Raw genomic sequence first — 25,706 nt, forward strand, 5'->3', positions numbered from 1 at the left:
GAAAAACGCAAGAATTTGAGGAAAGATAAAGACTCAGGCCCCCTTTGATTCAAAGGAAATTCATAGGAATTTTTCCTATATAGCCCTTTGAATCAAATGAATGAATCCTATGTAATCACATGAAATTCCTATGGAATGCCTCTTCCCATGCAAGTTTTGGAGGAAATTTAGCATGAGATTCTACCTCATGTTAAGAATCCTTTGAGTCTCTCTCTCCTCAAATTCCTGTGTTTTTCCTGTGGCTCAATCAAATGGTCATTCCTATGTTTTTCCTGTGTTTTGCAATCATCTGTTTTACATTTATATTTCTGTCAGAATCCTATGTTTTTTCTATTCCTCCGTTTTTTTATTCCTGTGATTCAAAGGGGCCCTCAAAGGATTTCTTCCATGAGGTTCTACTTCTTCTTAAAATTCCTCCAAAACTTGTATGGAAAGAGGCATTACATAGGAATTTCATAGGATTCCATAGGATTCATTCTTTTGATTCAAAAGGCTTTGTAGAAAAAATTCCTATAGAAATAAAATCCTCTAAAATTCCTATGATTTTCCTTTAAATCAAATGGGGCCTTATTTATTTTGAAACGGCTGGAGTGTGCATGTAACTATATTTATACGGATCCAGCCTGCAGTTACGGTACGGTGTCCTGCACCAGTCTTCTCATTTTCTTCTTCCGTTTGCAACTTTGAGAGAGAAAAAAAAAACAAAGAGGAAGAAGCAACTTTGCAAGTGTCGTTCTAGTTCTTGCAGTATAGGATAGCAAAGCTAGGGCGATCGATTGCCTGTGTTAGGTGCCGTGTGCAGCCTACCGTGTCTTCTCGAGAGAGAGACAGAGAAATAATCGATCGATCGGTGAAGACGACACCAACCGAAAGTGAAATGGCGAATGCTTGGTGTCCAACCGTCCGGGGGGGAGCAAATGACGAAACGAAGTCTCTGCACACTTCATTACGCGCAAGTGTCGTTGGCGAACGAGCTGCCGAGAAAGGTGCCGATATAATTGCCAGACGGCGACCCGCTCTGCAGAAATCGCACCAGGATTTTTTTCTTGCCCTGCTGCATCAGTGTCTCACCAGACATAGATGATCAGGCCCAGCTTGGAATGGTCTCTCTTCAGATCATGGATCTGATGTTAAGAGGCAAACCCCTCCTCTATTTTTTGGGCAAACCTTATCGCAAAGATGTAATGGACCCCAAGATCTTCCTGTCTTGTGATGCTTCAAAGAATTTTGGCTATAATCTCACGCTGACATTTCTTCTGAGATCAACCACCGGTAGGTTCGCAGTCAGGTCACTTCAGCCGGCCGAAGAATGTGCATCTTGTTCCTCCGTATTCCATCCTTGTGCAGACAAATATAGAATAAATATGCTGTATGTTTCAGCAGCGCATCTCGAGTCCATTCCTGCTCCCCATCTTCCGTTGTGGAATGGGATATGTTCCTCTTTAGCCGAGAGCGTTTCAGAATTCAGAGCCGCATCGCTCACATACTTCAAAAAAAACCCTACTATCCTTTTTTTTTACGGTAATACGAAGTTAGTACTAACATGCTGCTATCAAAAGTTCAGAACAGATACCATAATTTACAGCATCTGTAAATATCAGTTCAGAAGGTAAAAAAGGGAGGAAAGTAGTCTGCACGAATGAACAGCTCAGGTTCGTTGTTCTACAAGGCCGTGCACTTTGTTTATCGCATATGTACTCGCTCTTTATCATTTTCTATAGAAAAATGCCAAAGAAATTTTGGTCAAGAGAGACATCCTGGTCACTGTGCTGCGGGGGTTCGGTATGTATGGCCTACCATTTTGTCCTACAAAATCAGATGCTGAATGTGACTTTTTTTTCAGTACTATACACATGGCTACAAACTAACAATCATATGCGAAGGGTAGTGGAATGGCTGATTGACCAAAAGCTAAAAAGCATTTGAATATGGTTGAGATGATCTTCTGTTTCCCTGACAACATCTACCCTATATTCACAATCACCACCACTTACAAAAATGAAGTGTCATACACTGAAACATGTTAATACCTTTACTACCAGCAATGCAACACAGGCACCTAAACTTGTTTACACTAGCCCGGTTAACGAGTTACTTGTAGAAAATTTCGTCAATCTAGTTCCACCATTTTGAAAATTAATTCTCTTTTCTTACTGACAATTCGAGCCATTTATTGATTCATGATTATGCAAGTTCCAAAATGTCCTCTTATCTTGAAAATACTCTACAGGATCACATTAGAATAAAATCTTAACCCAGACACAGTAGCACACGAACAAATTCACCCTTCACAAAGGAGAAAAGCACCACGGATAGATAGTTCTGGTTGACTCCACCGGTGCAGCTTTTCCTTCTTTTCCTTCCAAAGTGGCGTCTTCCTTTGCTAAAAGATAAGAGATGAGGATGGAGGAGGAGGAGGAGGAGGAGGCGACGGCTGCGATGCGCGTCGGACCCTCTACTACGGAAAGGGCCTCCCCACCAATCTGCTGCCATTTCCGGTGGCAGGATGGGGGAACAGATTAGCTCGGCTTGAAAGCTACGAAAAAAGCAGCTCATCTTCTTCAGTCACCTGTCTGATCCTACTACGAACAGCCGGCGAGTGTGCTGCATCACAGAATCAGAGACCCAAGTAATTCGGTGTCCCGTGTCCCGGACGTCCATGAGGCGGCACAAGTATCTGCCTTCTATTGGTCAAACACTCAAACCTGACGAAATGGCTGCTTCCTGCTTTGTGTCTGGATTAACCTTCACGCCTCGGTGGAATCAGCAGAGTGAGCCAATTGTAATTTTCAGAGCAGTACACTTCATTCCAAGTTTCCAACTTGACAAGTGGTTTAATAGTTGTTCGTTGTTCGTATCGTAGACTGGTAGAATGAGGACAGACATGGTGATGCTACCAGTAATTAATTCAGTGATGATGATGCTATCAGTACTATAGCGTTACTTTTTCTTTAGGCGATTCAGATTCTTCAATCAGATGTGTCACGATCTTGCCAAGGAACGGGTCACCTGACTGAGCCTGTCCAAGTGCTAACTAAGAATTGAGAAATCAGGTTCAGTGCAAAGAGAGACCCCACACCATATTCAGAGACTTAGAAAAGGTGGACTTGAGACTAAATCGTCTTCAGCTTTGTTTTCTTAGCGAAGGGGGTTTGCTGAGTGCAGAGGAGATACCAGAAATGAAAAGGAGAAGATAAGAAAAGAAAGGATCAATGATTGATCATTTGATCATATCTGATGTACCTTTAATTCGGAGGTAGTAATGTTTAATCGGGTGGTGAAAGCGTATGTGGAGCTACTAGAGAAAACAAGGTAGGCTTCTGGGTAGACATGGACTGATACTAGTAAAGAAACCTTTATATGGTGCATAATCTAAAGCCAAGTGGAGTATAAACCATTGAACTGCATCTGTGGAAAGTTTGGATCTTGGAATTTTTAAGTTCTTCTACCTCATTCAGGAATTCAGATTGTGTGTAGCGAAAGCCACCCACAAGGCCCATCAGTATTCAGGTCTTTAGCCCAGTCAATATGGAGGCCTATAATCCACTAAAAAACCAAAGGCCTAATTGCCTAAACACACAATAACACAATATCTGAATTTTCTCTGAGAAGAACAGCACTGGTATTGATATTGCAAACTTGAATTTACAACGTGGTCGCCGAGACGATGATTCAACCGAGTATAAAGAAACAACGAGTGAATAAAAGCAAACACAGAGGCAGGAGTCAAAGAACCTACTCTACCTGAACTACACAGCTAGTTCAATTTTGTGTTGTTCTTTTCTGCCATTTTATTCTAGCTAAACTGTAGAATCGATCAGTCATAAACGAATTCAATTCGAAGGAAACCAATTAACCAACCCGAGCAGGAGAGCTCGATGACGAGAGAAGAATCAGTCACAGCTCGGCCACCTGTCATGGCAGAGGCTTCAGTTTAGAGTTCAGAGCTCAGACCATGTCGCTGATGAGCAGCACGTGGTTGGTGCGGTGCCTCTCCACGAACATCTTCGACGCCCCCGCCACCGTCTTCCTCCATGTCTGAGCATCGCGCAGAGTGAAACCAATTCAGCATTGGAGAGTTGGAAACGAGGCATTGGAGAGTTGAGAGCTTAGCTTACCCGCTCCAACGCGGCGAGGAGGAGGCCGATCCCGGCGGCGTCATCGAGGCGCGCGGCCCCGCCCCGGCGGGAGTGGCTCGCGGCGGATCCCTTGCGAGCGGAGGCCGTGGAGGTCGTCGGCAGCAGCAGCCCGGCCTTCCACTCGGTGGACCCGCCGATGCTCCGCCTCCGCTTGGGCGCCGCGAGCTCCGCCCCCGACTCCAAATCCCTCGCGGAGAGCCCCGACGCCACCCTCCTGGACGACCGCTTCCGCCGCAGCGCGAGGCTGCGCCGCGGCGGCGTGATCTGCTTGGCGTGCGCGTCCGGGTCGGCGAACTTGCGCAGGAGCTCGTCCGACGACGCCCTCGCCACGTGCTGCACGGACACCGCCCCGCCGCCGCCCTGCGCCGTGGCTGCCATTGCAGAGATCGGAGCTTTGACACAGTGAATCCGTTGGTGAATGGGAGGAGCGGGAGATGGGGGAGGCGAGGGGGATTTAAGCGCGGGATTTAAGGGGAAGACGAGACGAGGCGAAGAGGAGGTTGATGGGGAATATAGCCGTTGGGGAGCGCGGGTGAGGATCTCACGTGCCGCGCGCGCGCGCGAGGCTGGCGCGGTCGGTCGCTGATCTGGTGCGGCGCAGGCTGGTCCCGGGAGACGCCTTTCTGACTTTGGCTCGTGTCGGTCGTAGTAGTGGTGCTGTGGTGGTGGGGGGGATTTATTTTCTCCCGTGAGCAAGAACGGGCAGGAAATCTGACAGGGACTATAGAATGATGTGGATTCAGGATTTCAGGCCGTTAGGATTCAGATCCATGGTGATTGATGATGACCGTAGCAATGGCGTAGTAATGCTGTACTGATATGAGCATTAACGAAAAGCAATTTGGTACTACACCGGGATTGCGTTGCAGGAGTTGAGTTCACCTTCATATGAGGTCATAGCATCACAGGCATGATGATACAGGGGGGGCCTCAACCTCAACAGTCACCACTCATCACACGTTCACAGTCGCACTGATGCCTGGGAGGGGAGCAGACTGAACTGAATGCCAAGACATCATGGCATGGCATATACTCCTATTCAGCAGTCAGAGAACGGTATGATTGTACTGTCCATAGCAAAGCATTATAAGATCACAATGCACTGATACAACAAGCTCAAAAGGCAACTTGTATGGAGTTTCAGTTCGATTAGGTGCGTGTACACTGTTAGGGGGAATGCGAATGTTTATCAGAGACTGATGAATGAAACACACAAGCCTGCATTTTCAGGAGACCCGTATGTTAAATTTTTTACTATAAATTCCACTCTCAGGGATTCATACAAAAGAACAGAACCAAACCACTGTTTCCACCTCGAAATGACATATGAAAAGGCAATACCCAAGGCACAGCTGGAAACAATGGTACAACACCATGAAGCAGTTGTTCAACACTTAAGAATGAAACCATCAAGTGCAATTTATCCAAGATTGGCATACAATTGGACCGAAGTATGTACAACTAAAAAGGTGCAGAATTATCCTAAAATTTGAACTTCTAAGATTTTGCAGCGCCAAAGACCAAACCAGCAATCCAGGTGAAGAGCGATCCGATAACCCACAAGACTAGAAGGAACACAATGATACCAGCCAAAATAGTTAGGACGGGTGGGCCATCTGTTGAGCTTGAGTTATCATCACTTGAGCTGTTCTGTTTTGCACCAGTGCTAGTAGAATCTGGCTTCTGGTGCTCCGTCTGCAAGCCTATTGAATCCTCGAAACAGAGAAATTTTCTTGCAGCTGGATCAGGAAGCCTGTATGTCAGCACAGTTAGGAGCGACACCTTGGAGGATGCATTACATTATTCATCGACAAATTACTTAAAATGAACAGCCAATTTGCAATGCACAAAGCAACTTATGCACATAAGAGAATAAGTGCTAACATAGGGGCAAAACACCCATGAAATCAATCATAAAAAAAACTATGACCAGATTGACTCCACAGATTGTTACGAAATGTTTTATTCACCGCATAGGCTAAGCATGGAGGAGAAGCTTGTATTCTAGTCGCAACATTTTTGCAATACCCTTTTTTTTTCGGGAATACAAAGATTTGTTTATCTTTGTATTAAGACAGATGGTTTGTATTACAGCCCAAGCGAAATTGAACTATGAACAAAAATGACAAAAGAGAAAAAAAGGGATTTGGAAGGCTAGCGCTCAACGCTAGATTGGCAACAGGATTATGTGACCACGGAGAAGCTAGCAGCTCAATGCGAGATTGGCATCTCGGAATGCCATAGAGCTGCTTTCTCTACTGCAGCGGCTGCCACCTCCATCCAGGTCTTTTGTTGGCCGTTGAAGCCACCGCCTCGTGAACTTGCAAGGCCATAAATTCACAGTGGAAATTGAAGTGGATGCAACCTGTCAACCTCACAACTAAACAACCGAAGTCTAAAAAAAAAGTTGGGCCTCTTTTGACATGAGTACTCAGTACACCACGGAGTATGATATCACGCTACACATAAGTAATCGTACATTCGGTGTAGTTGCCAGCCAAAGATACAAATCTCAACAATAGAGGGGACGGTTCTCACTAACCATCCTAGATGTTAAAAATACAACAATGCGTAGGCTTAAGAATCAATTGCAGAAAACTAGCAATTCCTCAAAATGTGTGTTCATACTTTCAGCTAAATTCAGCAGCACTACGTATTCAATATGGACTACATCGATCCCCTTCCCCTCTCTAGATCCTTTGTGGTAAATGGGTCCTCGCCAAATTGAATCCAATCGGGTTAGGCAAGCAAACCATACGGCAACAGCAGAATCGAAGCAAACCGTGATACTCTTTTCTCCAGCCAATGTCCATGAACAAAGGCGTGAGATAATAACTAGATAAGAGAGGGAAGGGGAGGGCACCTGAATCCACGGAGGACGACGCGGGCGGCTCGGGGAGGGACGGCGGAGACAGCAGGCGGAAGCCGGCGAGGGGTTCGGACAGCCCGGAGAAGCGGAAGAGTCGAGGCGAGGTGGGGGAAGATGGCCGCCATGGCGCCCAACGGCCGAAGAGGTGGAGACTGGAGAGAGAAGGGAGCCTAAAACCGGCGCAATCGAGTAATCGAGGTGGGGAAATGGGATGGAGACAGCAGAGGCTTTGTTGGAAAAAACGGATGGTTTAGATCTGATGATCTTCTTGTCATTTTGCTGCGGTCACCTGTAGCCACAGATGAAGCATAGGAGTATGGGATTAGGATAGTTCTAGCTTGTGCGCTTCGAGCCTATGAAGTGCTTGTTTTCGAATTTCCAAATTTCGAAAGTCTTTTGCTTGTTCCGTTGTTCGGGTATGTTTAGTAGAGCTCCAACTTCTAAATTTAACTTAGAAATCGGCTCTGGAGTAGAGTTGCAGGGCCTGTTTGGTACAGCTCCAACTCCTAAACTTCAGGAGTTAGGTCTGGAGTGAAGTTGTAAAGCTGCCTAAACCCAACTCCACGACTCTAGTTTATTTTGTGAGAAAGCTCCACTTAGCTCCACTCTTAGTTTTAGTGGAGCTGAAACTGTTTGGCTGAGCTCCAGCTCCAGGAGAGGTAGAGCTGTACCAAACAGGCTCGTACTCTAGTTCATTTTGTAAGAGAGCTCTACCCAGCTCCGCTCTCATTTTAATTGGAGCTGAAACTATTTAGCTGAGCTCTATGAGAGGTGGAGCTGCCCAAAGACAGCAAGAGAAAAATGTAAATTCATACATCATTCTTGGCACTTTTAATAGGATTTTTTTCACCAAAATAAGGGTAAGTCGAACCACACCAAATATATCAATTCTTAGAGTCTGGAATTAGGGGAAAAATACTCTTAACTCTTCCCGTTCATGTTGAACAACAACTCCATCTTCTGCAACCTGGGGAAGACATCTAACTCAAGCTAAACTTCTAGAGAATAGCAGTAATCTATTTTACTCTGCTGTCTGCTCTGCAATTTTGCATCTGCATATCTGATCCGAAATATACATTTTCTAAGACTGATGAGAAAGAATACAACATCTGACGAATAAATCAGCTGTGGATACTCATACCGAGAAAAGAAGCATACGCTTCTTTTTGTTTAGTACAAACCGTGCACCCTCTATTTCAGCTTTTGATACATCGAGGTTTAGGCAATTATATCAACACATCTAATTGGAGAAACCTAGGTCATCACAATCTAAAAAAAGAACTACAAGTACATCCTTTAGACAATCCTGCGCCAGTTCAGGATTAAGATGTCCACAGCAGCATGCTACATCAACTCACTTGCACTCCAGACAAGTAGAGCATGGTCAAGCATCGAAGCTTGTTGAGAAACTCAACGTGCTGCACTCCAAGTTCCTCAAATTGAGCTGCATTAAAATATATACTTGTGTTTGTCAGCAATTTATCTGTGTATGCAATAATGCATATAAAAAACAATGTTAAGTGCTAGAATACAAAAAAAGGGCAAAGAAAAATGTTTGCATACGCATACATAAATCAAGGCTATGTACTATACTAAGACAGAAGACCAAAGGAAAAGTGTCCATCTTCAAAGAGGACTTCTGGTTTATGTCATGGTTTTTTAAATCTTCCACAAAGAAGTGTATGAAATTGTTTTACTGGTTCATCATTCGTGAACTTTTTACGATGTGTAAAAGGAGCTAATCCCCACTTGATGACTTGGCCTCCTTATAACTTTCTAGATTGCAAAGATAAAACAGCGCATCTTTACCAATAGTCAGCATACAACTAGAGGTATTTACCATGACGGCAACTCCACTATCACAAAATCTTGGAATGCAGATCAGCCTCACCTTTTGTTTTTCTGGCCCTGCATGATGACAAATATGTTTAGTTGGGCGCTAAAACAACATAGGAACCTTACATGAAGCAGTACCTTGCAATAATTGAGTTTCATATTTATCTTGATTCCCGACGAAGTAAACATGGGGACAGCTTTCAACGAGAAAAGGATCCTTGTCTGTGTATGGATAACATCCTGGGTGAAACAGATATTTACATGAGAAGGGTTCTAGCTTTGCTATAAAAATGGTCACTAAATCAATAATGAAATTGAATTACAAACAGTTGGATGATATAATACAGGTTTTTTACCAAGCAATCACAGCATAGCACAATGGGGCTGAAATGCCTGAAGAGTTACCTAGACTGTTTGGAGCAGTTGGAGCAAGATGACGCCACCGCAGTGTTCTTTCCACGAATTCCAGCTTGTCTTTGGCATCAGAGTACTTGTAGAGGTCATCTATGTTCTGTCCAGATGTTCCAATAAACCTACATGTAGAACTTCCATACTTCAAACTCCACAGCTGCTTTAATTGAGGAAAGTTAAAAAAACACCAACACCCACCGGACACTATCAAGCTCGAATTGATGTGGATTCGAGCACGATGAAAAAGTGTTATAAGTGGCTGCTCCAGCAAAAAGGCATCTATGCAAAGGCTGCCAAAAAAAAAAGCAAGACATAAGTTAGTCATGCATGCATAAAAACATGCTTGAATGTTACTAGTGCAAATTAGTCATTATTTTTCCATGTCAATAGCCCACCTGTTGAGGCAAAGAAAAATTTGCTGGGTCATTAGATCCAGGCATCATGTCCACAGGCAATGATGCCACAAGCTGCAGAAGAAATGGATTACATTCATACTGACATCATAAACCTGAATAATTAATTGCGTTGATAATATTTGAGGGGGGAGTAAACGGTTGAAACCTGAGTGAGCATTATATCCAATTCTTTGATTGGTTCAGCTATCCTGGATTGATCTTTCGATGCTACTGCCTGAAATATCAGTGTTCACCACTAGTGCAATAAACTAAAGCTATGGAGTTTCACCAAAAACATGTAATATGCAGTGACATTACCTGACCATTGAAGAATCTTGGAGAAATATGTACCGAATTCCCAGCCACCACAACGCGTACTATGTTGGATGCTATGGATTGCTCCTAATTAAATTGCAAAGAGATCATCTAAATTTAGTGCATATCTTCACTTGAAAACCTTCATTTTGGGAAAAATAAAATAAAAAGGCGCATACATTCTCATCACCCAAATGCCCTGTGATATGGTCTATAAGAAGTTGGAATTGCAGAGGATTGAATTTTTCACTCCCAATACTTAATCCCGACACAAATACCACATATTTGTCCTCGTCTGTAACAGAGGTAAATGCCAATGTAAGAGATCTAACCATCAAAACTTGTGTAGGCAAATGGGGAAAATGGAGAATGAGCAAGCCAGGATAGGAAAAAATTTACTTATGCTAGGTAACGTAATTTGAGGAGGAATCCCAGCCTCAAGAATATCTTCAACAAGAAAGTTGCCAGCACTTGTTTCTTTCCCATGTAAAGCTATTACAACTCCTGTGGACAATTGGCGGGTGAGTATTCCAAGCAACATGATATATTGGATAAAATTGTTCGACAAATGCTACAATCATAAAGAAACTAGTCTAGAATTTGCAAACTTAACTTTTCAGTGAAAAATATCAGACATACCAGTAACATATGCTGCTGGAGGTATGGCTCCTGCAAGTGTAACTCTCCCACTTTCATCTTCCAGAATGAGATGATCATCAGGATGCATGAAATTGTGTGGTTTAACAAGAGGAATAGCAGACCTCTGTAGCACAATAGTTCATTCAGAGGCCATCCAAGTTAATAAGGATAAGAAGACAAGACATGCTAAATTACCTCCTTAGAATATTCATCAAGAATGGAAGGCTTTAATTTCATGTGCTTATATAAAGTTCCAACGATTATGCAATCCTTTCCTTCTTCAAGTCCCAACACAGTAGTAACTGCAGAACAGCAAGAGGCGTGATTTGAAGTTTAAACGCTCTGTGGATGCATAAAAGCAAGTGTCTCTTACACGATCCATTTCCATGAACTAAGATAGACATGCGGCAAATGGATCCAATGTTCAATCTTGGTAATAAGGAGGCACATTTCATAAGATCAAACATTCATACTGACTAAATAATGCCAGCAAAAGATCTTACGATTGATTACTAGCTTCATTGCGAATTAACTGCTGGACAAAGCATTTAGTAAGAAAAATGTTTTTTTTAGTTCAGTTACATTCACCAACCAATAAAAATCTATTGGTAAATAGAAGATGCCAAATCAGTATTTTGTGAATACTATTTTCAGCAAGCATAGACAAACTAGCACAGGACAAGCTCATAACACCCCCTAAAAAAAACTCAGGTGATGGTCATACATTCACACTATGGATGGAGCAAAGATCGTAGCCGATGTGCCAAATTGCTTCTAAAACCCTAGTATGAGCTCAATGGGCCTGAAATTTCGCCCCCAGAATTTTGTAGAGCGAACCAGAGAATCCACATGCCAGCACATAAACCCTAACTAAACCCATCATGCTACATCGCAATCAACTCCCAAAAACAGTTCAAGCTCCAAAAACAAAGCAGAGAAACCCTAACGATTTAGGAAAAAGCGAGGGGTCGGACCAGGAAGGTGCGGCTTCCAGGAGGGGACGAGGGCGTGGAGGAGGTTGCGCATGTGGTGGAGTCGCGTGAAGTAGATGTGGCTGTACTGCTGCCCCTGGTACTTCTCCCCCTGGATCGCGTACCTCTCGTCCTGCCATCCCCCAATCGCCATTGCTCAGCCCAGAACCCAAATCGAGGTGATTCGAGAATCAAAAGAAGGAGAAGCTTACGAGGTTGCTGTACTCCGCCTGCTTCCTCTCCATGGCGGCGGCGGCGGCGGCGAGTTTGGGGTGAGACCTGAGGTTGGAAGCGGCTCCGCGATTTGGTTCCCGCTCCTCCCGCCTCCGCGCGCCCAAATTTATCCGCCAAAATCGCGCTCCATTTGCTTCGCGCGCCGCCCGCGGCGTCGCCAACCCTCGCGGCGGCAGCGTGCTGAACTGCTGACAGTTGTTGCTGACGCCTCGAGATCTAGCGGGCTTTCAGGCCCATAATGCCTTCTCCGGCCCATTCGCGGGGAATGGGCCGGAACTGAGGCCTTCCAAACAGGGCCTAGCCCGGATACAGAGTAATAAGTTCACTTTAGGTCTCTTAACTTACCAGCGAGTTCGATTTTCATCTTTGAACCAATTGACATGTGGGTTCCATTATTTTTTAATTTTATTATTTAACTGACATGCGGATCCACATATTATTTTTTTAAAATTATTAATTTTTGCTTCATTCATCACGTCAATGCCACGTCAGACGAAATACCGAGTCAAATTAACCATGTAGGCGCCACGTCATCTGAAACCACCGTCAAAACTGTCATGGGATCTATATTACACTGTTGGTTTTGATAGTTGAGGGACCCGTTAAAGGATGAAAATCGAACTCGCTGTCAAGTTAGGGATCTAAAGTGAACTTATTCCGGGTACAAACGGCGGGGACGGCCCGCTATATATGACGCCGTGGTCGCGGTCGCGCGATGGGGCCGCGAAGTCGCTCTCGGCTGGCCGCGTTTTCCTCGTGGTGCGTCGTCTCTTCTTCGTGTGATGATGCATCGCGCTTCGCGCGGCGTGCTCCATGACCAATGAGCACTATCAGTTTCCATTTCCTTTTCGATGGAGACGTCATTTTCTTGTACACGTGGAGTTAGGTTAAGTAACTTTTTCATGTACAGAGCCAGTACTCTCAGCTCTCAAAGAATAGACATTAATTTACCGTAATACTCGGTCTCCGCTCACAAATACCTATCGGTTTATCAACAATAGTTATAGTTAATTACATAAAATATATTCACAGTTATGAATGTTGGAGTAGTAGATATTATTCACTTTTGTATTGCTTAAGAAACAACGGTCAAAATCACATCCATCAAAGTATGTAAACGTTCATGTGTGCCACGAACAACCACGTACTTCCTTTGATCAGATGAAAGAGATACTCGAGCCATCACCATCGTCCAATATCATGTGCTGTATCTATATATGACGCACGTGCACTCTCCCAGCTGCCCAATACATGCTGGATTTTTGTTTTCTACCATAAGCGAAGTTGAAGATTTCTGCTCTTATATTTTTTAAGTAGGTGTTGGTAAAGGCACTAGGAAGACCATGACAAGTTAACAATAACTAGTGGCAATTGTTTATGTGCCAATTTTTTGACAATTTGTGTACCTTTGAATACATAAAAGGATCATCCATTATAATTTTAATAACCTTATCCATGACTACATTTTTTATCAACCACTAAATCAACACCTAATATCTCACCTTGTAATGCGAAGAGATCATATAATATCCCACATGTTTATTTTCTTCCAACAACAAAATCTTTCTAGCACGCAAAAAATCTCATGTCCCAATTGTACTCATGAACCTGTCATTTTGGATTGTAGTAGCTTTGTTTTAATTAATATTAGTAAACTTCACCCTTTCACCTAAACAAATTTGCAGTTAGGTATATCAGTAATCCTATATATTAGAGATGAGACACAAATTCTACACGTGGACCTCAGAAACACACGCGCGCGCACAAGCTAGAGTATGTTTGTATTTTCACGGTCTTTTTTAGAACGTATGATTCTCATAACACATAAATAGAAAAGCAAAGATTGAGTTGCTATAAAACCTTAAATCATACTCTCTCCGTTTCAAGTTATAAGATATTTTAACTTTAATATTAGTAAACTGTTCCAAGTTCGATTAAGGGTGTGTTTAGTTTCACGCTAAAATTAGAAGTTTGAAGAAATTGGAACGATGTGACGGAAAGGTTGGAAGTTTATGTGTGTAGGAAAGTTTGATGTGACGGAAAAGTTGTAAGTTTGAAGAAAAAAGTTGGGAACTAAACAAAGCCTAAGTTTCTAGACTAATATTTATAATAATAAATTAGTTTCATCAAATCAATAATAGAATATATTTTCATAATAAATTTGACTTATGTTGAAAATATCAATACCTTTTTCTATAAACTTGGTCAAACTTAAGTTAGTCATCTTATAACCTGAAACGGATATAGTAGATATTGAAAAAAATGTAGGAAAGCCACGTTAATGACCATTTGGTTGAAGTGGAGGAAAAAAAAAAGAATCAGGAGAGAGATAGACACGAAGGATTTTTTTTCTTCTCCAAAAGTTTGAAGCTCATATTAGAATTTCTCCGAAATTCCTATATTTTAAGCCAATCCATATAAATTTCATATGAGTTTAGCTATTATTTTGATCCAAATGATCATATGGATTTTTTTTCACACGATTGAATTTCTCTAAAATTCCTGTAGTAATTCTTTATTTCATAGTAGCCCTTAGAATATTCATAGTTGGGCAGTTTATCTTATGTGGTGTTCTTTTCTTCTGAAGATGATGATGAAGATTAAGTTTTTTACGCAAAACGAGATGGTATTAACGTATGGTTGATTGAGTTTTAATTAATACAAACTTGAAAAATAGATTAATATAATATTTTAGAGCAACTTTTATATAGATAGTTTTTTACAAAACATATCAATTAGCAGTTTAAAAAGCGTGTCACGAAAATTTTAATCTTGATCCAACTTTTATTGGAGTAAATAACGAGACCTTAATATCATAGTTGTATATACACAAAGATTACCCGTGACCGGTGGGAATCAAACTCAAAGCCTTCCTTGCCAGACAAAGATACCAAATAACATGCCAATACATTTTCTATAGACTACCGTGAGATTCAGGATCCCCAAACTAGCCGTGAGCGAAGAGACAAACAGCTAAACATGATTTGTTCAGTTTCTTTTTCAGACCAACAAGCTAGTTTTATGTCGTAACGAAATAAATAAATAAATAAATTCGTGGCGTCACGCATGGCACCTTCTGTCAAATTGTGTACAGGAGGCAATTAATTGTACAAAATATGTGTACTTTTAGGCTTAGGGGGAGAATATAATAAGGCATATGGTATATGCTCTGTGTGTGCTGGCGCCAACGTGGATGGATAATGCCGCCGCGAAAATTCTCATTAAAAACTCGCGGGCCCCAACCATAGCCGTGCGCCCGTGCGTGTTCTTGTTCAGCTGGTGAAGTGAGCGGTGACGACTGACGACTCGAGTAACATTACATCGCCACACTGTTCGTGGGTAATGTCCTCTGTGGCTGAATCCGCCCTCGGTTTGTCTCAGCAATTTTCGTGTAAAACGTCGGCTACGTCAACCGTCAAAATCTCCTTTTCTCCTCCCGTTCTTCCCTTCCTTGCCGTCGCGGTCAAATCGAATCTCCCGTAGAGATCAACGGCACACACGAATTGAACAACGTACGTACACTCACCAGGCTGACGAATACCAACGGTGTTTATACAACCGCGAGATCGCACGCAGAAGCAGACGGGGATCAGGGAGGGACGATATTTTCCATGGCTGGGGAGGGGATCGCGATGCAGTACAAAAGGCTGATCTTGGAACACGGACGCTTCACCCGATTTCGGCCGTCCACCGCGCGGTGCCGGATGTGCCCGGACCCGACAGCGGCTGCTGTGCTGCCCCCTCCGCGCGGGATCGGAAAGCGACCCGTGAGGCGGCGGTGGCCGTGGAACGGCGTCGCCCACACACCCAAGAGCAAAATCCTAGTTACGTCCCACAGGAAACCGGGCCAGCCAACCGGATAGGGCTATCCGCTTCCTCTTACTATTTGTTTGCTTCCTCGCGACCTCGCTTTGTCGGCGAGTTTTCAGACTAGTGATGGGCCGTTGGCTGCTACTCCATGTACTGTGGCGTGATGGTGTCCCATGACATGTTAATGCTAACACCATTCAAGCTACTACTTCTACTGCGTACTTCCATCGGTTACATAGTCCCGATTAACGTTTTGAATAATAGCACGATCTGTAAAATATATTTTTAACCGTATTTTTTCTATTATAGTTAGTTATAGGTTCGTGTGTTGCAACGGTTCTTTTGTTGAGTTTAGCAGGAGGAATTTGGTTCACTGGGTTGTTCGATTTTTTATAATGATTTTAAAGATAATCCAAGAAATACCATTGACAAACGTCTAAATCCTAAAAATGCCACCGACAAATGTGAATTCTAAGAAAAGCCATCGTACAAATGACTTTGTTCCAAATATGCCATCGCCGTTAGGGTTCCGTCCATTCCCGCCGTTAAGTTCTATAGGATGAATAGTGTATTTAACGGTGCAAAATGGACGGAACCCTAACAGCGATGGTATTTTTAGGACAAAATCGTTTGAACGATGGTATTTCTTAGAACTCAGACTTGTCAATGACATTTCTGAGACTTGTACGCTTGTCAATGGCATTTCTTGAATTATCTCATGATTTTATTAGAAATCAGTTTTCCAAGGTGGGCGGTTTTCATGGAAGGAAATAGATTTTTATGCGGAGGTGAAGGAGGTCGACTCTCTTTTTAAAGTAATAGAGATATATAAAAACAAGTAAATATTTACTTTTACTAAAATACTTTTAAATATTAATTAATCCATATGTCGTGTTTTGGTGATTTCAACATAAATATTTTAAAAGTTATATTGACAGTCACAATTGTAATTGTCTAACTTCAATCTTGATAAAAAGGTAAAGAAAAAAAAAGGATCTGGATGGAGGGAGTGTATACCTCTTTCATCAATATCATTTTTTTAGTGAATTGTACTTTGGGCCATATTTTATTGCCAAAGTTTTACTTTGTACCTTCCTATACGTAATCTTTTCACTTTGGACTAGCAAAGAAATCTTTAAAATAGAGCTAAAGTTGCTCATGTATCATATATATTCAAAATTTCTACTAAATTTTGAGATGATATAATAGGAATTTAGGGGCTCGAGCCCTAGCTACTCTAGGCTAGCTTGTCTCCCCATGTTTATCATCAGAGAAGAGATCTTCGTCAAGGCCGTGTTTTTTCTTGCCCCTACTCATCATCAGAGGAGATCTCCATTAAGGCTATGTTTTTAGTGTGGGTTGGGAAATAATTTTTCACGCAGAGATAAATTAGTACATTATTAGTTAATTACTACGTCCGTTTCTTATATAAGTCGTTTTATTTTTTCTAAGTCAAGCGTCTTTAGGTTTGACCAAGTTTATAAAAAAGTTTAGCAATATTTCCAACACAAAATAAAGAAACCTCAATGTTATATGTAAATTAATTTGGTATTATAAGTGTTACTATATTTTTCATATAAACTTGTTTAAACTTTTAAGAAGCTTGACTTAGAAAAAGTCAAAGCGACTTATAATATAAAACACATGAAGTATTAGCTAAAAAAATAATATAATTTTTAAAGCAATTTTTTTTTAAAAAAGAACACATCGTATAGTAGTTTTATATGTGTGTGTAGAAAATGATGGAGTGGAGGTTGAGACCATGAAGAAACGAACTCATCATAATGGTATTAAGGATGGAAATGGAGTTTAGTTGCCTATCATTTATTTATTTTATTCATCGCGAATAACTATCCGGGCGTAGTTATCTATATACTGAAAAGTGAAAAGGCTTCTAGCTTGGTTCCTTTCGTAACAAAAAACAAAGGAGGAGATTCCAGGTGTTTCAGCTTTCAAGCGAATAACGGTTGATATTTCTTCCACGGATAAAAGATTCTAGATCAATGGAATAAGTAATATCATATGAGACATAGTGAGGGAAGCATCTCTGTGGATAAAACTAACTTTAAGTTCCAGGCATACCTTTCCAATTTCAACGCATGCATAATTAACCGTCTAGATCCTAAATTTCCAAGGTACTATTTGTATTTGTCGCCAACAAGTCATCACCTACGTATACGTCTTTCAAAGTTCCAAGCTTTCAACATCGATCACGCATTGCACTTTTTTGTTGGACCAATTGTTTGCTCCAAATTCGTCTTGTCAGACGTCGATCTGATATCCACTTTCACCTATCATCTGAATTCTGCACCCGATATACTCGTGGTTATTTCAGAAATTACGTAATCGGAGAGAGTTTGAAACGCTGGCTTCTCAAGGCTTTTGAGCTCGCGGTCACTGTGGCTTCAAGAGCGACTTGTCAATTGCTCCTTCCTTTTCAACAGATGGTGATTGCTAGCTTGGCAAGGCTAGCAACACAGCAACTGCTGATCTGATCGCTCTGACCACGACGGCTACATATAATTCACTGCATAATTTGAGTTACTGACCGAGACGAGTAATTAACTCGCTGCATTATTTAGTAGTCAGTAAGCATGGCTGGGGAGATCGACACTGTTCGTCAGAACCGACAGATCGATCGAGCAGAACCTTGCAAACGGCGACGAGCTGACCGAACCTCTCGTTTTCTCGATCGTGCCACGCAGTAAAAGCATTTCAACTTCTCGAGCAATTGGTAGTAAAGTGGTAACAGTATGTAGTATTATCCTAAAATTATTGAGCAGGCATTGCACTGTCAGTGCTTGATTAGTATGGTTGCTTTTGGCTTTCATCAACCGATGCACACATGCTGCGATAGGTCTGGAATTGGATTGGGTCGATGCTGAGACGATGAACTACTACTGCGTTTACTTCAAAATTCAGATTTAAAAGGTCATCGGCAAGAGGCCAATAATGTAATGATCGAATGTGACAGTATTAACTCCTCCTTGCGATGATTGATCATATACTAATTGTATCATTACCAATTCCTGCATGATCTATTATCTGAACACTTCCTCCTACTCTGCTCGTTTCCTCCACCTGGATATATGGTAGTGACAGTGTCATAATCGAGCTGTGTTGTTGTCAGAGTGGCATAGTTGAAATTGCGATGGTTGTAATCAACCAAAGAAAAGCGTCTCTAATTATTTCGGTGCAATAATTCACTACTCATTGATGCTGGGAGTTAATCTCCATTCCGTAGCAGAAGATAAACATTTGCGTCATTGTAGATACGATTGTCGCCCATGCAATCATACAGCACTAGCCACAAGAGCAAAAGCTTCCACTGAGAACCTTCAAAAGTGGCAAGGAGTAATCAATCTTATTATAAGCTCACGTTACATTCTCCTGCTTCTAAAGGAGTAGCTCTTTGCGACTCATATGGGTCATGGCCTGCCGCTTAGACCCTCTGAATTTCATCAGAAACAAAATCCATTCTTACCTGAACCTGAAAAACCTTCAAGGTGTGTTTGGATAATGGGAAATGAAGGGTGGGATTGGAATTAGGAAATGAATGAAGGGTTATAATTAAATGGAAGAGGGAGAATAAATGGTTAGGATTTAAAGATACCTTATGATAGTTGGGAAATTATTTTCCTATCCTATTATTCAAACAATGCCTCAGACTTCTAGTAGTATCTGATCTTTGCTCTAACCTGAAATTCAGTGTCTTCTACAGATAACCAGCCCCACCTAATTTTCCATGGGGATGTGTCCTATGCAATCAAACCATGTGGCTCTGACTCACCACTTAACCCTGTTTGAAGCACACGACACCGGCCAAATAATAAACCCATCGCAAGAAAGCCGATTAAACTGTTGCTAATTTTCATGTGGCTGAGAAGGCTTCAGGTCAAAGGCTTTCTGCCTTTTCTTATTGCGTTTTAGGCGAAGGCACTCCAAGTTTCTAAGCACAGAACGGCACCGACCCCGCAGCAGGCAGGTTGATTTCTGAAGACGCAACAGCGGTTTCTTCAGAAACCTAGCCTCATGAGAAATTCAGCATGACATGTGTGCCCCCTGCAATGGTAGGGCGTCCCTGTCTGTGTCTGGGCTGGCTTCCAATGGGGCTCCATTTCCCTTTTGTTTCTTGGTCTTATTAGGTAAGGCCTTGCTACTGTATTTGCATTGCTGGGAAGCTGAGAGGAGATGTTTCCATGTTACACCTTAGGGTTAGTGCTAATTAGAATCTAATCCTGAAGAGATATGATAATTGCGTCGCAACCTTACTCGATATTCGGGTCGACGACATCTGTAATTCCAGTACATATTAATATTTTTTTAGTATAAATGGGGAACATTATCTTCAAAGCTAATGATTCTTTTACCAAATTTTCTGCACTTTATCCTTTTTTCTGGAAGTACCATATTCGAATTTGCAGAAGAGAATATGCTTGCAGCTCTTGGCTCTCCCCATGTTTACGAAATTTATATTTCAAAACGTTCCACAGAATTTCATACACATTACACAACCAGCTGAACTCTGACCAATCAGACAACACCTAAAATTAACCCAACTAATCCCCTGCCGAGGAAAGACAGTCTAACTTCGATTTGTACAGGATAAACAAACCGAAATCATTTACTAGTAGTATTACAAAACTAGTATCTGTAGCTGTCAGTGAATTAGTCTGAACTGAATTTGGATCGGATTCGGAGTATATGTACCCCTCCGTTCCAAAATATAAGTATTTTTAGTATAGTGACAAATTAAATATTTTTAACTTTAACTATTAATAACAAAAATATAAAAAAGATTAATCATGTAAAATTAATGTAACTAGATTTATCATTAAATAAACTATTATAATATGCAACTATTTTTATTTAAAACATTTTATTTTTATAGATATTATTGCTCAAAGTAGTATCTCGGAGACTAGCCGAAGTCTAAAAATGTTTATATAGTCTAAAAATATTTATATTTTGGAACGTAGGGAGTATATATATAAACAGCAGCTCCAGCTAGAAGCCAAGCCAATGCAAATCGGTTTTGACTGAATAAATCCATCGTCTCTCAATCCCCAAACCGCTTCTGCTGCGAGACACCACCAACCAAGAAACCAGGGGTGGTTTTCTGTCGGTGTGTAATACTCCAGGAATCCGGGGGCCCAGCCGCGAAAAAACTGTCCGAGTCGCACCTAACCAGAGGCGTCCCCGTGCTATAAAAGGCGCGCTTCCCCCTCCTGCTCTTCTCTTCTCTCCGCTCTATTTTTTTCATCCTATCGATTTTGCAGTTTAGCCCTCGAAGAAGCTAGGATTTCGAGCCCGGTCCCTAGGCTCGATCCGGCCGTGTCCTTTGCTCCGATCGAGCGCGCGAGGTCTCGTAAGGTCCATCCTGAGCTTGTTGCTGTGGAGTGCGCGATTCCGCGCTCGATTTCGTTTCTTCCGGCGCAGATTTCGTGTTTTTTGGCCTAGATTTGGCTTGTGGGTGACCGCCTAGGCGTTTCTCGCGTGTTTCGGCTTTTTGTCTGGGATCGATTTGTGGCTGGATTTGCTTGTTCCTGGCTGCGGAGCTTGGATCTTAGCATTAGAAACCCTCAGATTGGGGATTTCCTGCCGGAGGAAGCTTTTTGGAGGAGCTGCCTTTGGGAGGAACTCTTCCAGTTCTGAGGGTTTCAGTGTTTGTTGCTCGCCTGGCTCGAGAAGAAGCTGGGAAATCTCGTATTTTAGGGCGGGTTCTAGTAGATTTCGTGTAGTGGAGAGCAAAAAGTTTGTGTGGTTTTGGTGGTCAAGTCTGGTGGTGGAAGCCCCTCAGGCCGGAGATTTCCTCCTTCCGGTGGACGACCAAAGGAGCCGCCCTTGGAAGGAATTTCTTGCCATCCCAGAGGTTTCCACTTCCTCACCTTGGCTAAGTTTAAAACTTTCCGCTGTTTTCCCTTGCCGTGTAGTAACAAGTATGGGTTGCTGATCAAGTCTTTGTTGTGAAAAATGTCAGGTTGGGGATTTCCTCACGCCCAGGAAGCCAAGCAAGGGCTGCCTTAGCGAGGAACTCTTCCAATTGGACGGGTTTGCGCGTAGCGGTGCGGCTATATAAGTGGAAATCTGCATCCCTGGGAAGGATACAATTGTTTTGAGGCTGGGAACTTTGGAATTGGTTTGCATAAGGAGTTCTTGGAATGGGGAATCAGTGCCAGAACGGGACTCTTGGGAGTGATTACCACAATCGGTTCCCAAGGGAGCATGCCGTTGGGTACGTTCAGGGGGATAGCTACTTGGACTTGAAGAAGTTCGATGATACTTGGCCTGAGGTGAACAACTTCAAGCCTACTGCTGCTAGTATTCTCAGGCGGGGGTTGGATCCTACATCTATCAATGTCCTTGGGCGGAAGACAGCGGACCTAAGGGAGCATTATATCATTGGTCGGAAGCTTGGTCAGGGCCAGTTTGGCACAACTTACCTCTGTACCGAGATCAATACAGGGTGTGAGTATGCTTGCAAGACCATCCCAAAGCGCAAGCTCATCACCAAGGAGGATGTAGAAGATGTGCGCCGTGAGATTCAGATAATGCACCATTTGTCGGGCCACAAGAATGTTGTTGCAATCAAGGATGTCTATGAGGATGGGCAAGCGGTGCACATTGTGATGGAGCTCTGCGCTGGTGGGGAGCTCTTTGACAGGATTCAGGAGAAGGGGCATTACAGCGAGCGGAAGGCTGCAGAGCTTATAAGAATAATTGTCAGCATTGTGGCTATGTGCCATTCGCTCGGGGTGATGCACCGTGATCTTAAGCCAGAAAATTTCCTCCTTTTGGATAAAGATGATGATCTGTCAATAAAGGCAATAGATTTTGGTCTATCCGTGTTCTTCAAACCAGGTATTTGTCGCATTTTAATGCACTTATAGTGGTTTATTTTTATTTTTAGAGAGTAACATATCAACACATAACGTGTATATGTCTGCTTTGCTGTATATTCTGTGGATATTATTTGCATGCCACCAGAATCAAGACCATCCTAACTATATTCTGTTGTTTATCCATCTTATTCATCTTCCTTAATAGTTCTTGCAATTTATATGCCAGCTCATGTGTGAAGTGTTGTGGATTTACAAAATAGTTTTTGACTTCTATCTTTACTTAAATTTGGTGTTTTAAAATTTGCAGGTCAGGTTTTCACTGAGCTGGTTGGGAGTCCATATTATGTTGCTCCTGAGGTATTGCACAAACGTTATGGACCAGAATCTGATGTGTGGTCAGCTGGAGTGATACTTTACGTTTTGCTGAGTGGAGTGCCACCATTTTGGGCAGGTGGGTTATCTAAATTCTCAGGTGTTAAATTTGAATCTAATATCTTTCTGGAATTGCAAAGCTGATCACATCCTATCCTTTTCCAGAGACACAACAAGGAATATTTGATGCAGTTCTGAAGGGTCACATTGATTTTCAATCTGATCCATGGCCAAAGATATCTGACAGTGCAAAGGATCTTATAAGAAAAATGCTCTCTCATTGCCCTTCGGAGCGTTTGAAGGCCCATGAAGTGCTAAGTAAGTATATTTGACCTATTTCTTCACATAAATTAGTTGCCCTTTTGTTTCATCGCGAGTAGCTCTGCATTTTGTTCATAACATAGTTTGACGCATGGTTTTAGTTTTCACTAATTATCTAAGAGCTACAAACCTTTTGATATGTTGACTGATATATATATCTTATTGTCAGGGCATCCTTGGATCTGTGAAAATGGAGTTGCCACTGATCAAGCTCTGGATCCCAGTGTTATCTCTCGGCTCAAACAATTCTCTGCAATGAACAAGTTAAAGAAGTTGGCTCTGAGAGTGAGTGCTTCATATTCTTGCATGCTTCCATATTGCTGCTATGATATTTGCTATCATACCATCTTAATCGAGTATCCCCAATTGGCCTTCAGCCCTTCACTATATCCATTCGCATGCCATGCCATATTGTCATTCTTTGGATCCCTATGATAGTAAAATAAGTTATTTTTTGGTAAATGTCAACTTTGGGAGCTGCTCTAGGCTGATCATCTGATTTTGTGGCAATATGGAAAACAAGTTTTTAGGTTGCGATATTCAATTATGTGGTATGCACATTAACATGCCGCAATTCAGCCTGTAGCACTATTTCGTTGCATGTCCTACTGCTGGCTACATCTGTGAACCATATGCCATTTCTTTTTTCTGACACTTACGTTCTTCCAGGTGATAGCTGAGCGTCTTTCAGAGGAGGAGATTGCTGGGTTAAGAGAAATGTTCAAGGCAGTGGACACAAAAAATAGAGGTGTAATCACTTTCGGTGAGCTTAGAGAAGGTTTAAGAAGATTTGGCGCTGAATTTAAGGATACAGAGATTGGTGATATAATGGAAGCGGTAAGTAGGTGCAAGACCACAAATTGTTGGTTAGATGGTGCTCTCTTTCTTTGAGATCTTGATTTAAACTCTGAAACTTCTTCAGGCACACAACGACAATAATGTAACAATCCATTATGAAGAATTTATTGCTGCAACTCTACCTCTTAACAAGATAGAACGTGAAGAGCACCTGCTGGCAGCTTTTACATATTTTGACAAAGATGGGAGTGGTTATATCACAGTTGACAAGCTTCAACGAGCTTGTGGAGAACATAACATGGAGGATTCACTCCTTGAAGAGATTATTTCAGAGGTTGATCAAAACAATGTAAGTTGATTTCACTATACAATATCCAAGATTTATTTTTTAGTGACTATTGACTTGTAACCACCGTATTGAGAATAATTTCAGCATAACACTCTGCGCTTTAAACGAAAGCATACACTCTTGGACATGTTAGGATTCTTTTAGACTTTTAGTGTCTCTGCTGGTCAGCTGGTACATCGGTAGATTGCGTTGTAGTCTTTAATCCTAATGACATTCCCTGTAAAATTATTTATTTGATTTTACTGGCATCTGTCAGCGTCACATCTAACACCAAACTTGTTCAACAACAGAACGATAACATGTACACGGTTGAGGGCAGTCTCTTCTACAGATCCATCTGTCCTGGGTCCTCATGCTTTAGAACTTAGCATTAGCATGTTTTTTTTTTCCAGGGATAGTATTTCAAAAGAAAAAAGAAGGCGATGATTTGGATTCGTCAACCCTGAAAATCTTTCTCGAGTTGAATCTAATGAACTGGTCTTGTCATTCTTTTTCAGGACGGCCAAATTGACTACGCCGAATTTGTAGCCATGATGCAAGGCAGCAACGTTGGACTAGGGTGGCAAACAATGGAAAGCAGTTTGAATGTAGCATTAAGAGACGCACCTCAAGTACATTGATGCACGAATGTATAGATTTTGTTCTCTTCTCTTGTCCATTCATTCTTCACTACCCAATTCGGGTCTGTGACTTGTATGAGAAGAGATCAAGTCAATTCATTTAGTTGGTATTTATTCCAAGCAAGTGTGAGTTGATAAGTAGCGTAGTCTCTATGGAGACAATAGCATGAGCATATAGTGGTGGTATATTGGTTGATGTAGTTGCAAGGCCGGCTAGCAATTAAAAAAGAACCCAAAAGAGGTGCATTCGCTTTGTTGGTTGTTCTTTCAACTACCTGTATTACGCAATGAAAGTCGTCATGTTTGCGTAACTCTAATCTCAATGCTTGCGTTCCTATAATCTCTTTAAAGATTATAATATTCCATTTCCATGTCATATGAGATTGAGATGCACTACCAGCCACCTCTTGTACTGGTTGGACGTTTGTATTCTGATCGTTGGACGTTTGTGTTCGTTGACAGTCACAAACTGTGGTCGTTGTTCTGTTGGCCCATGAACAAAACTAGACGCTACTCTGCTGTTGCCACTCTGCTCTGCTTTGTTCTGCAGTGTCAGGCAGCTGAAGCAACAGATGAACCGGTACATTAAGATCCAGCTGCCTCCGATGGATGAATCGAATTGCAATTCGGCTACCAAAAAAACCGTGGGTGAAGGTGAAGTGCTCAAACCAGATTAGGAGGCGGCGACGTCAAGTTTGAGCCAAAGTTGCAATTTGCAAAACCTGGAGAAAAACTACTCTCTCTGTTTTTTAATATATGACGTAGTTGACTTTTTCTTACTTTTT

The 25,706-nt window shown here is 42.0% G+C and overlaps 4 protein-coding genes across 5 annotated transcripts; 1 reads left to right on the forward strand and 3 right to left on the reverse strand.

The window, feature by feature from the left end:
- Nucleotides 1-1,984: 1,984 nt before the first annotated feature.
- On the reverse strand, nt 1,985-4,634 carry LOC127765966 (uncharacterized). The gene is made up of 2 exons (XM_052290950.1): nt 4,119-4,634; nt 1,985-4,038 (listed from the first exon to the last, which is right to left on the reverse strand). The coding sequence occupies exons 1-2, from the start codon at nt 4,515-4,517 to the stop codon at nt 3,949-3,951; spliced, it is 489 nt and encodes a 162-aa protein (XP_052146910.1). The 5' UTR covers nt 4,518-4,634; the 3' UTR covers nt 1,985-3,948.
- Nucleotides 4,635-5,445: 811 nt separating this feature from the next.
- LOC127765908 (uncharacterized) lies at nt 5,446-7,230 on the reverse strand. The gene is made up of 2 exons (XM_052290878.1): nt 7,003-7,230; nt 5,446-5,892 (listed from the first exon to the last, which is right to left on the reverse strand). Exons 1-2 carry the CDS (start codon nt 7,131-7,133, stop codon nt 5,637-5,639), a joined length of 387 nt encoding a protein of 128 aa, XP_052146838.1. The 5' UTR covers nt 7,134-7,230; the 3' UTR covers nt 5,446-5,636.
- An 888-nt stretch (nt 7,231-8,118) lies between these two features.
- Nucleotides 8,119-11,982, reverse strand: LOC127765595 (DNA polymerase delta small subunit). Of its 2 annotated transcripts, none has more exons than XM_052290533.1 (14): nt 11,788-11,982; nt 11,579-11,708; nt 10,800-10,906; nt 10,605-10,728; nt 10,365-10,469; nt 10,145-10,260; nt 9,969-10,052; nt 9,817-9,885; nt 9,651-9,722; nt 9,454-9,545; nt 9,250-9,377; nt 8,983-9,084; nt 8,900-8,916; nt 8,119-8,452 (listed from the first exon to the last, which is right to left on the reverse strand). In XM_052290533.1, exons 1-14 carry the CDS (start codon nt 11,818-11,820, stop codon nt 8,393-8,395), a joined length of 1,239 nt encoding a protein of 412 aa, XP_052146493.1. In that variant the 5' UTR covers nt 11,821-11,982; the 3' UTR covers nt 8,119-8,392. The 2 variants fall into 2 exon arrangements, with proteins under 2 accessions (XP_052146493.1, XP_052146492.1); XM_052290532.1 differs by having other exon boundaries at nt 8,849-8,916.
- An 8,869-nt stretch (nt 11,983-20,851) lies between these two features.
- LOC127766002 (calcium-dependent protein kinase 7) lies at nt 20,852-25,192 on the forward strand. The gene is made up of 8 exons (XM_052290990.1): nt 20,852-21,491; nt 21,600-22,480; nt 22,769-22,912; nt 22,999-23,151; nt 23,324-23,439; nt 23,824-23,991; nt 24,077-24,301; nt 24,799-25,192. The coding sequence occupies exons 2-8, from the start codon at nt 21,781-21,783 to the stop codon at nt 24,919-24,921; spliced, it is 1,629 nt and encodes a 542-aa protein (XP_052146950.1). The 5' UTR covers nt 20,852-21,491; nt 21,600-21,780; the 3' UTR covers nt 24,922-25,192.
- Nucleotides 25,193-25,706: the final 514 nt, after the last annotated feature.

This window comes from Oryza glaberrima, chromosome 3, assembly GCF_000147395.1.
Source record: "Oryza glaberrima chromosome 3, OglaRS2, whole genome shotgun sequence".
NCBI classification, from domain to species: domain Eukaryota; kingdom Viridiplantae; phylum Streptophyta; class Magnoliopsida; order Poales; family Poaceae; genus Oryza; species Oryza glaberrima.

Bases quoted from the DNA above. Each gene is read 5' to 3' on its own strand.
- LOC127765966 (XM_052290950.1), bottom strand. From the start codon at position 4,517: ATGGCAGCCACGGCGCAGGGCGGCGGCGGGGCGGTGTCCGTGCAGCAC. The intron at 4,039-4,118 runs GTAAGCTAAGCT...CGCGATGCTCAG, and splicing joins TCCTCGCCGCGTTGGAGCGG to ACATGGAGGAAGACGGTGGC.
- LOC127765908 (XM_052290878.1), bottom strand. From the start codon at position 7,133: ATGGCGGCCATCTTCCCCCACCTCGCCTCGACTCTTCCGCTTCTCCGG. The intron at 5,893-7,002 runs GTGCCCTCCCCT...GCTGACATACAG, and splicing joins GTCGTCCTCCGTGGATTCAG to GCTTCCTGATCCAGCTGCAA.
- LOC127765595 (XM_052290532.1), bottom strand. From the start codon at position 11,820: ATGGAGAGGAAGCAGGCGGAGTACAGCAACCTC. The intron at 11,709-11,787 runs GTAAGCTTCTCC...GGGGGATGGCAG, and splicing joins AGGCGGAGTACAGCAACCTC to GACGAGAGGTACGCGATCCA. The intron at 9,886-9,968 runs GTAATGTCACTG...CTGATATTTCAG, and splicing joins CAAGATTCTTCAATGGTCAG to GCAGTAGCATCGAAAGATCA.
- LOC127766002 (XM_052290990.1), top strand. From the start codon at position 21,781: ATGGGGAATCAGTGCCAGAACGGGACTCTTGGGAGTGATTACCACAAT. The intron at 23,152-23,323 runs GTAAGTATATTT...TCTTATTGTCAG, and splicing joins GAAGGCCCATGAAGTGCTAA to GGCATCCTTGGATCTGTGAA. The intron at 23,992-24,076 runs GTAAGTAGGTGC...AAACTTCTTCAG, and splicing joins TTGGTGATATAATGGAAGCG to GCACACAACGACAATAATGT.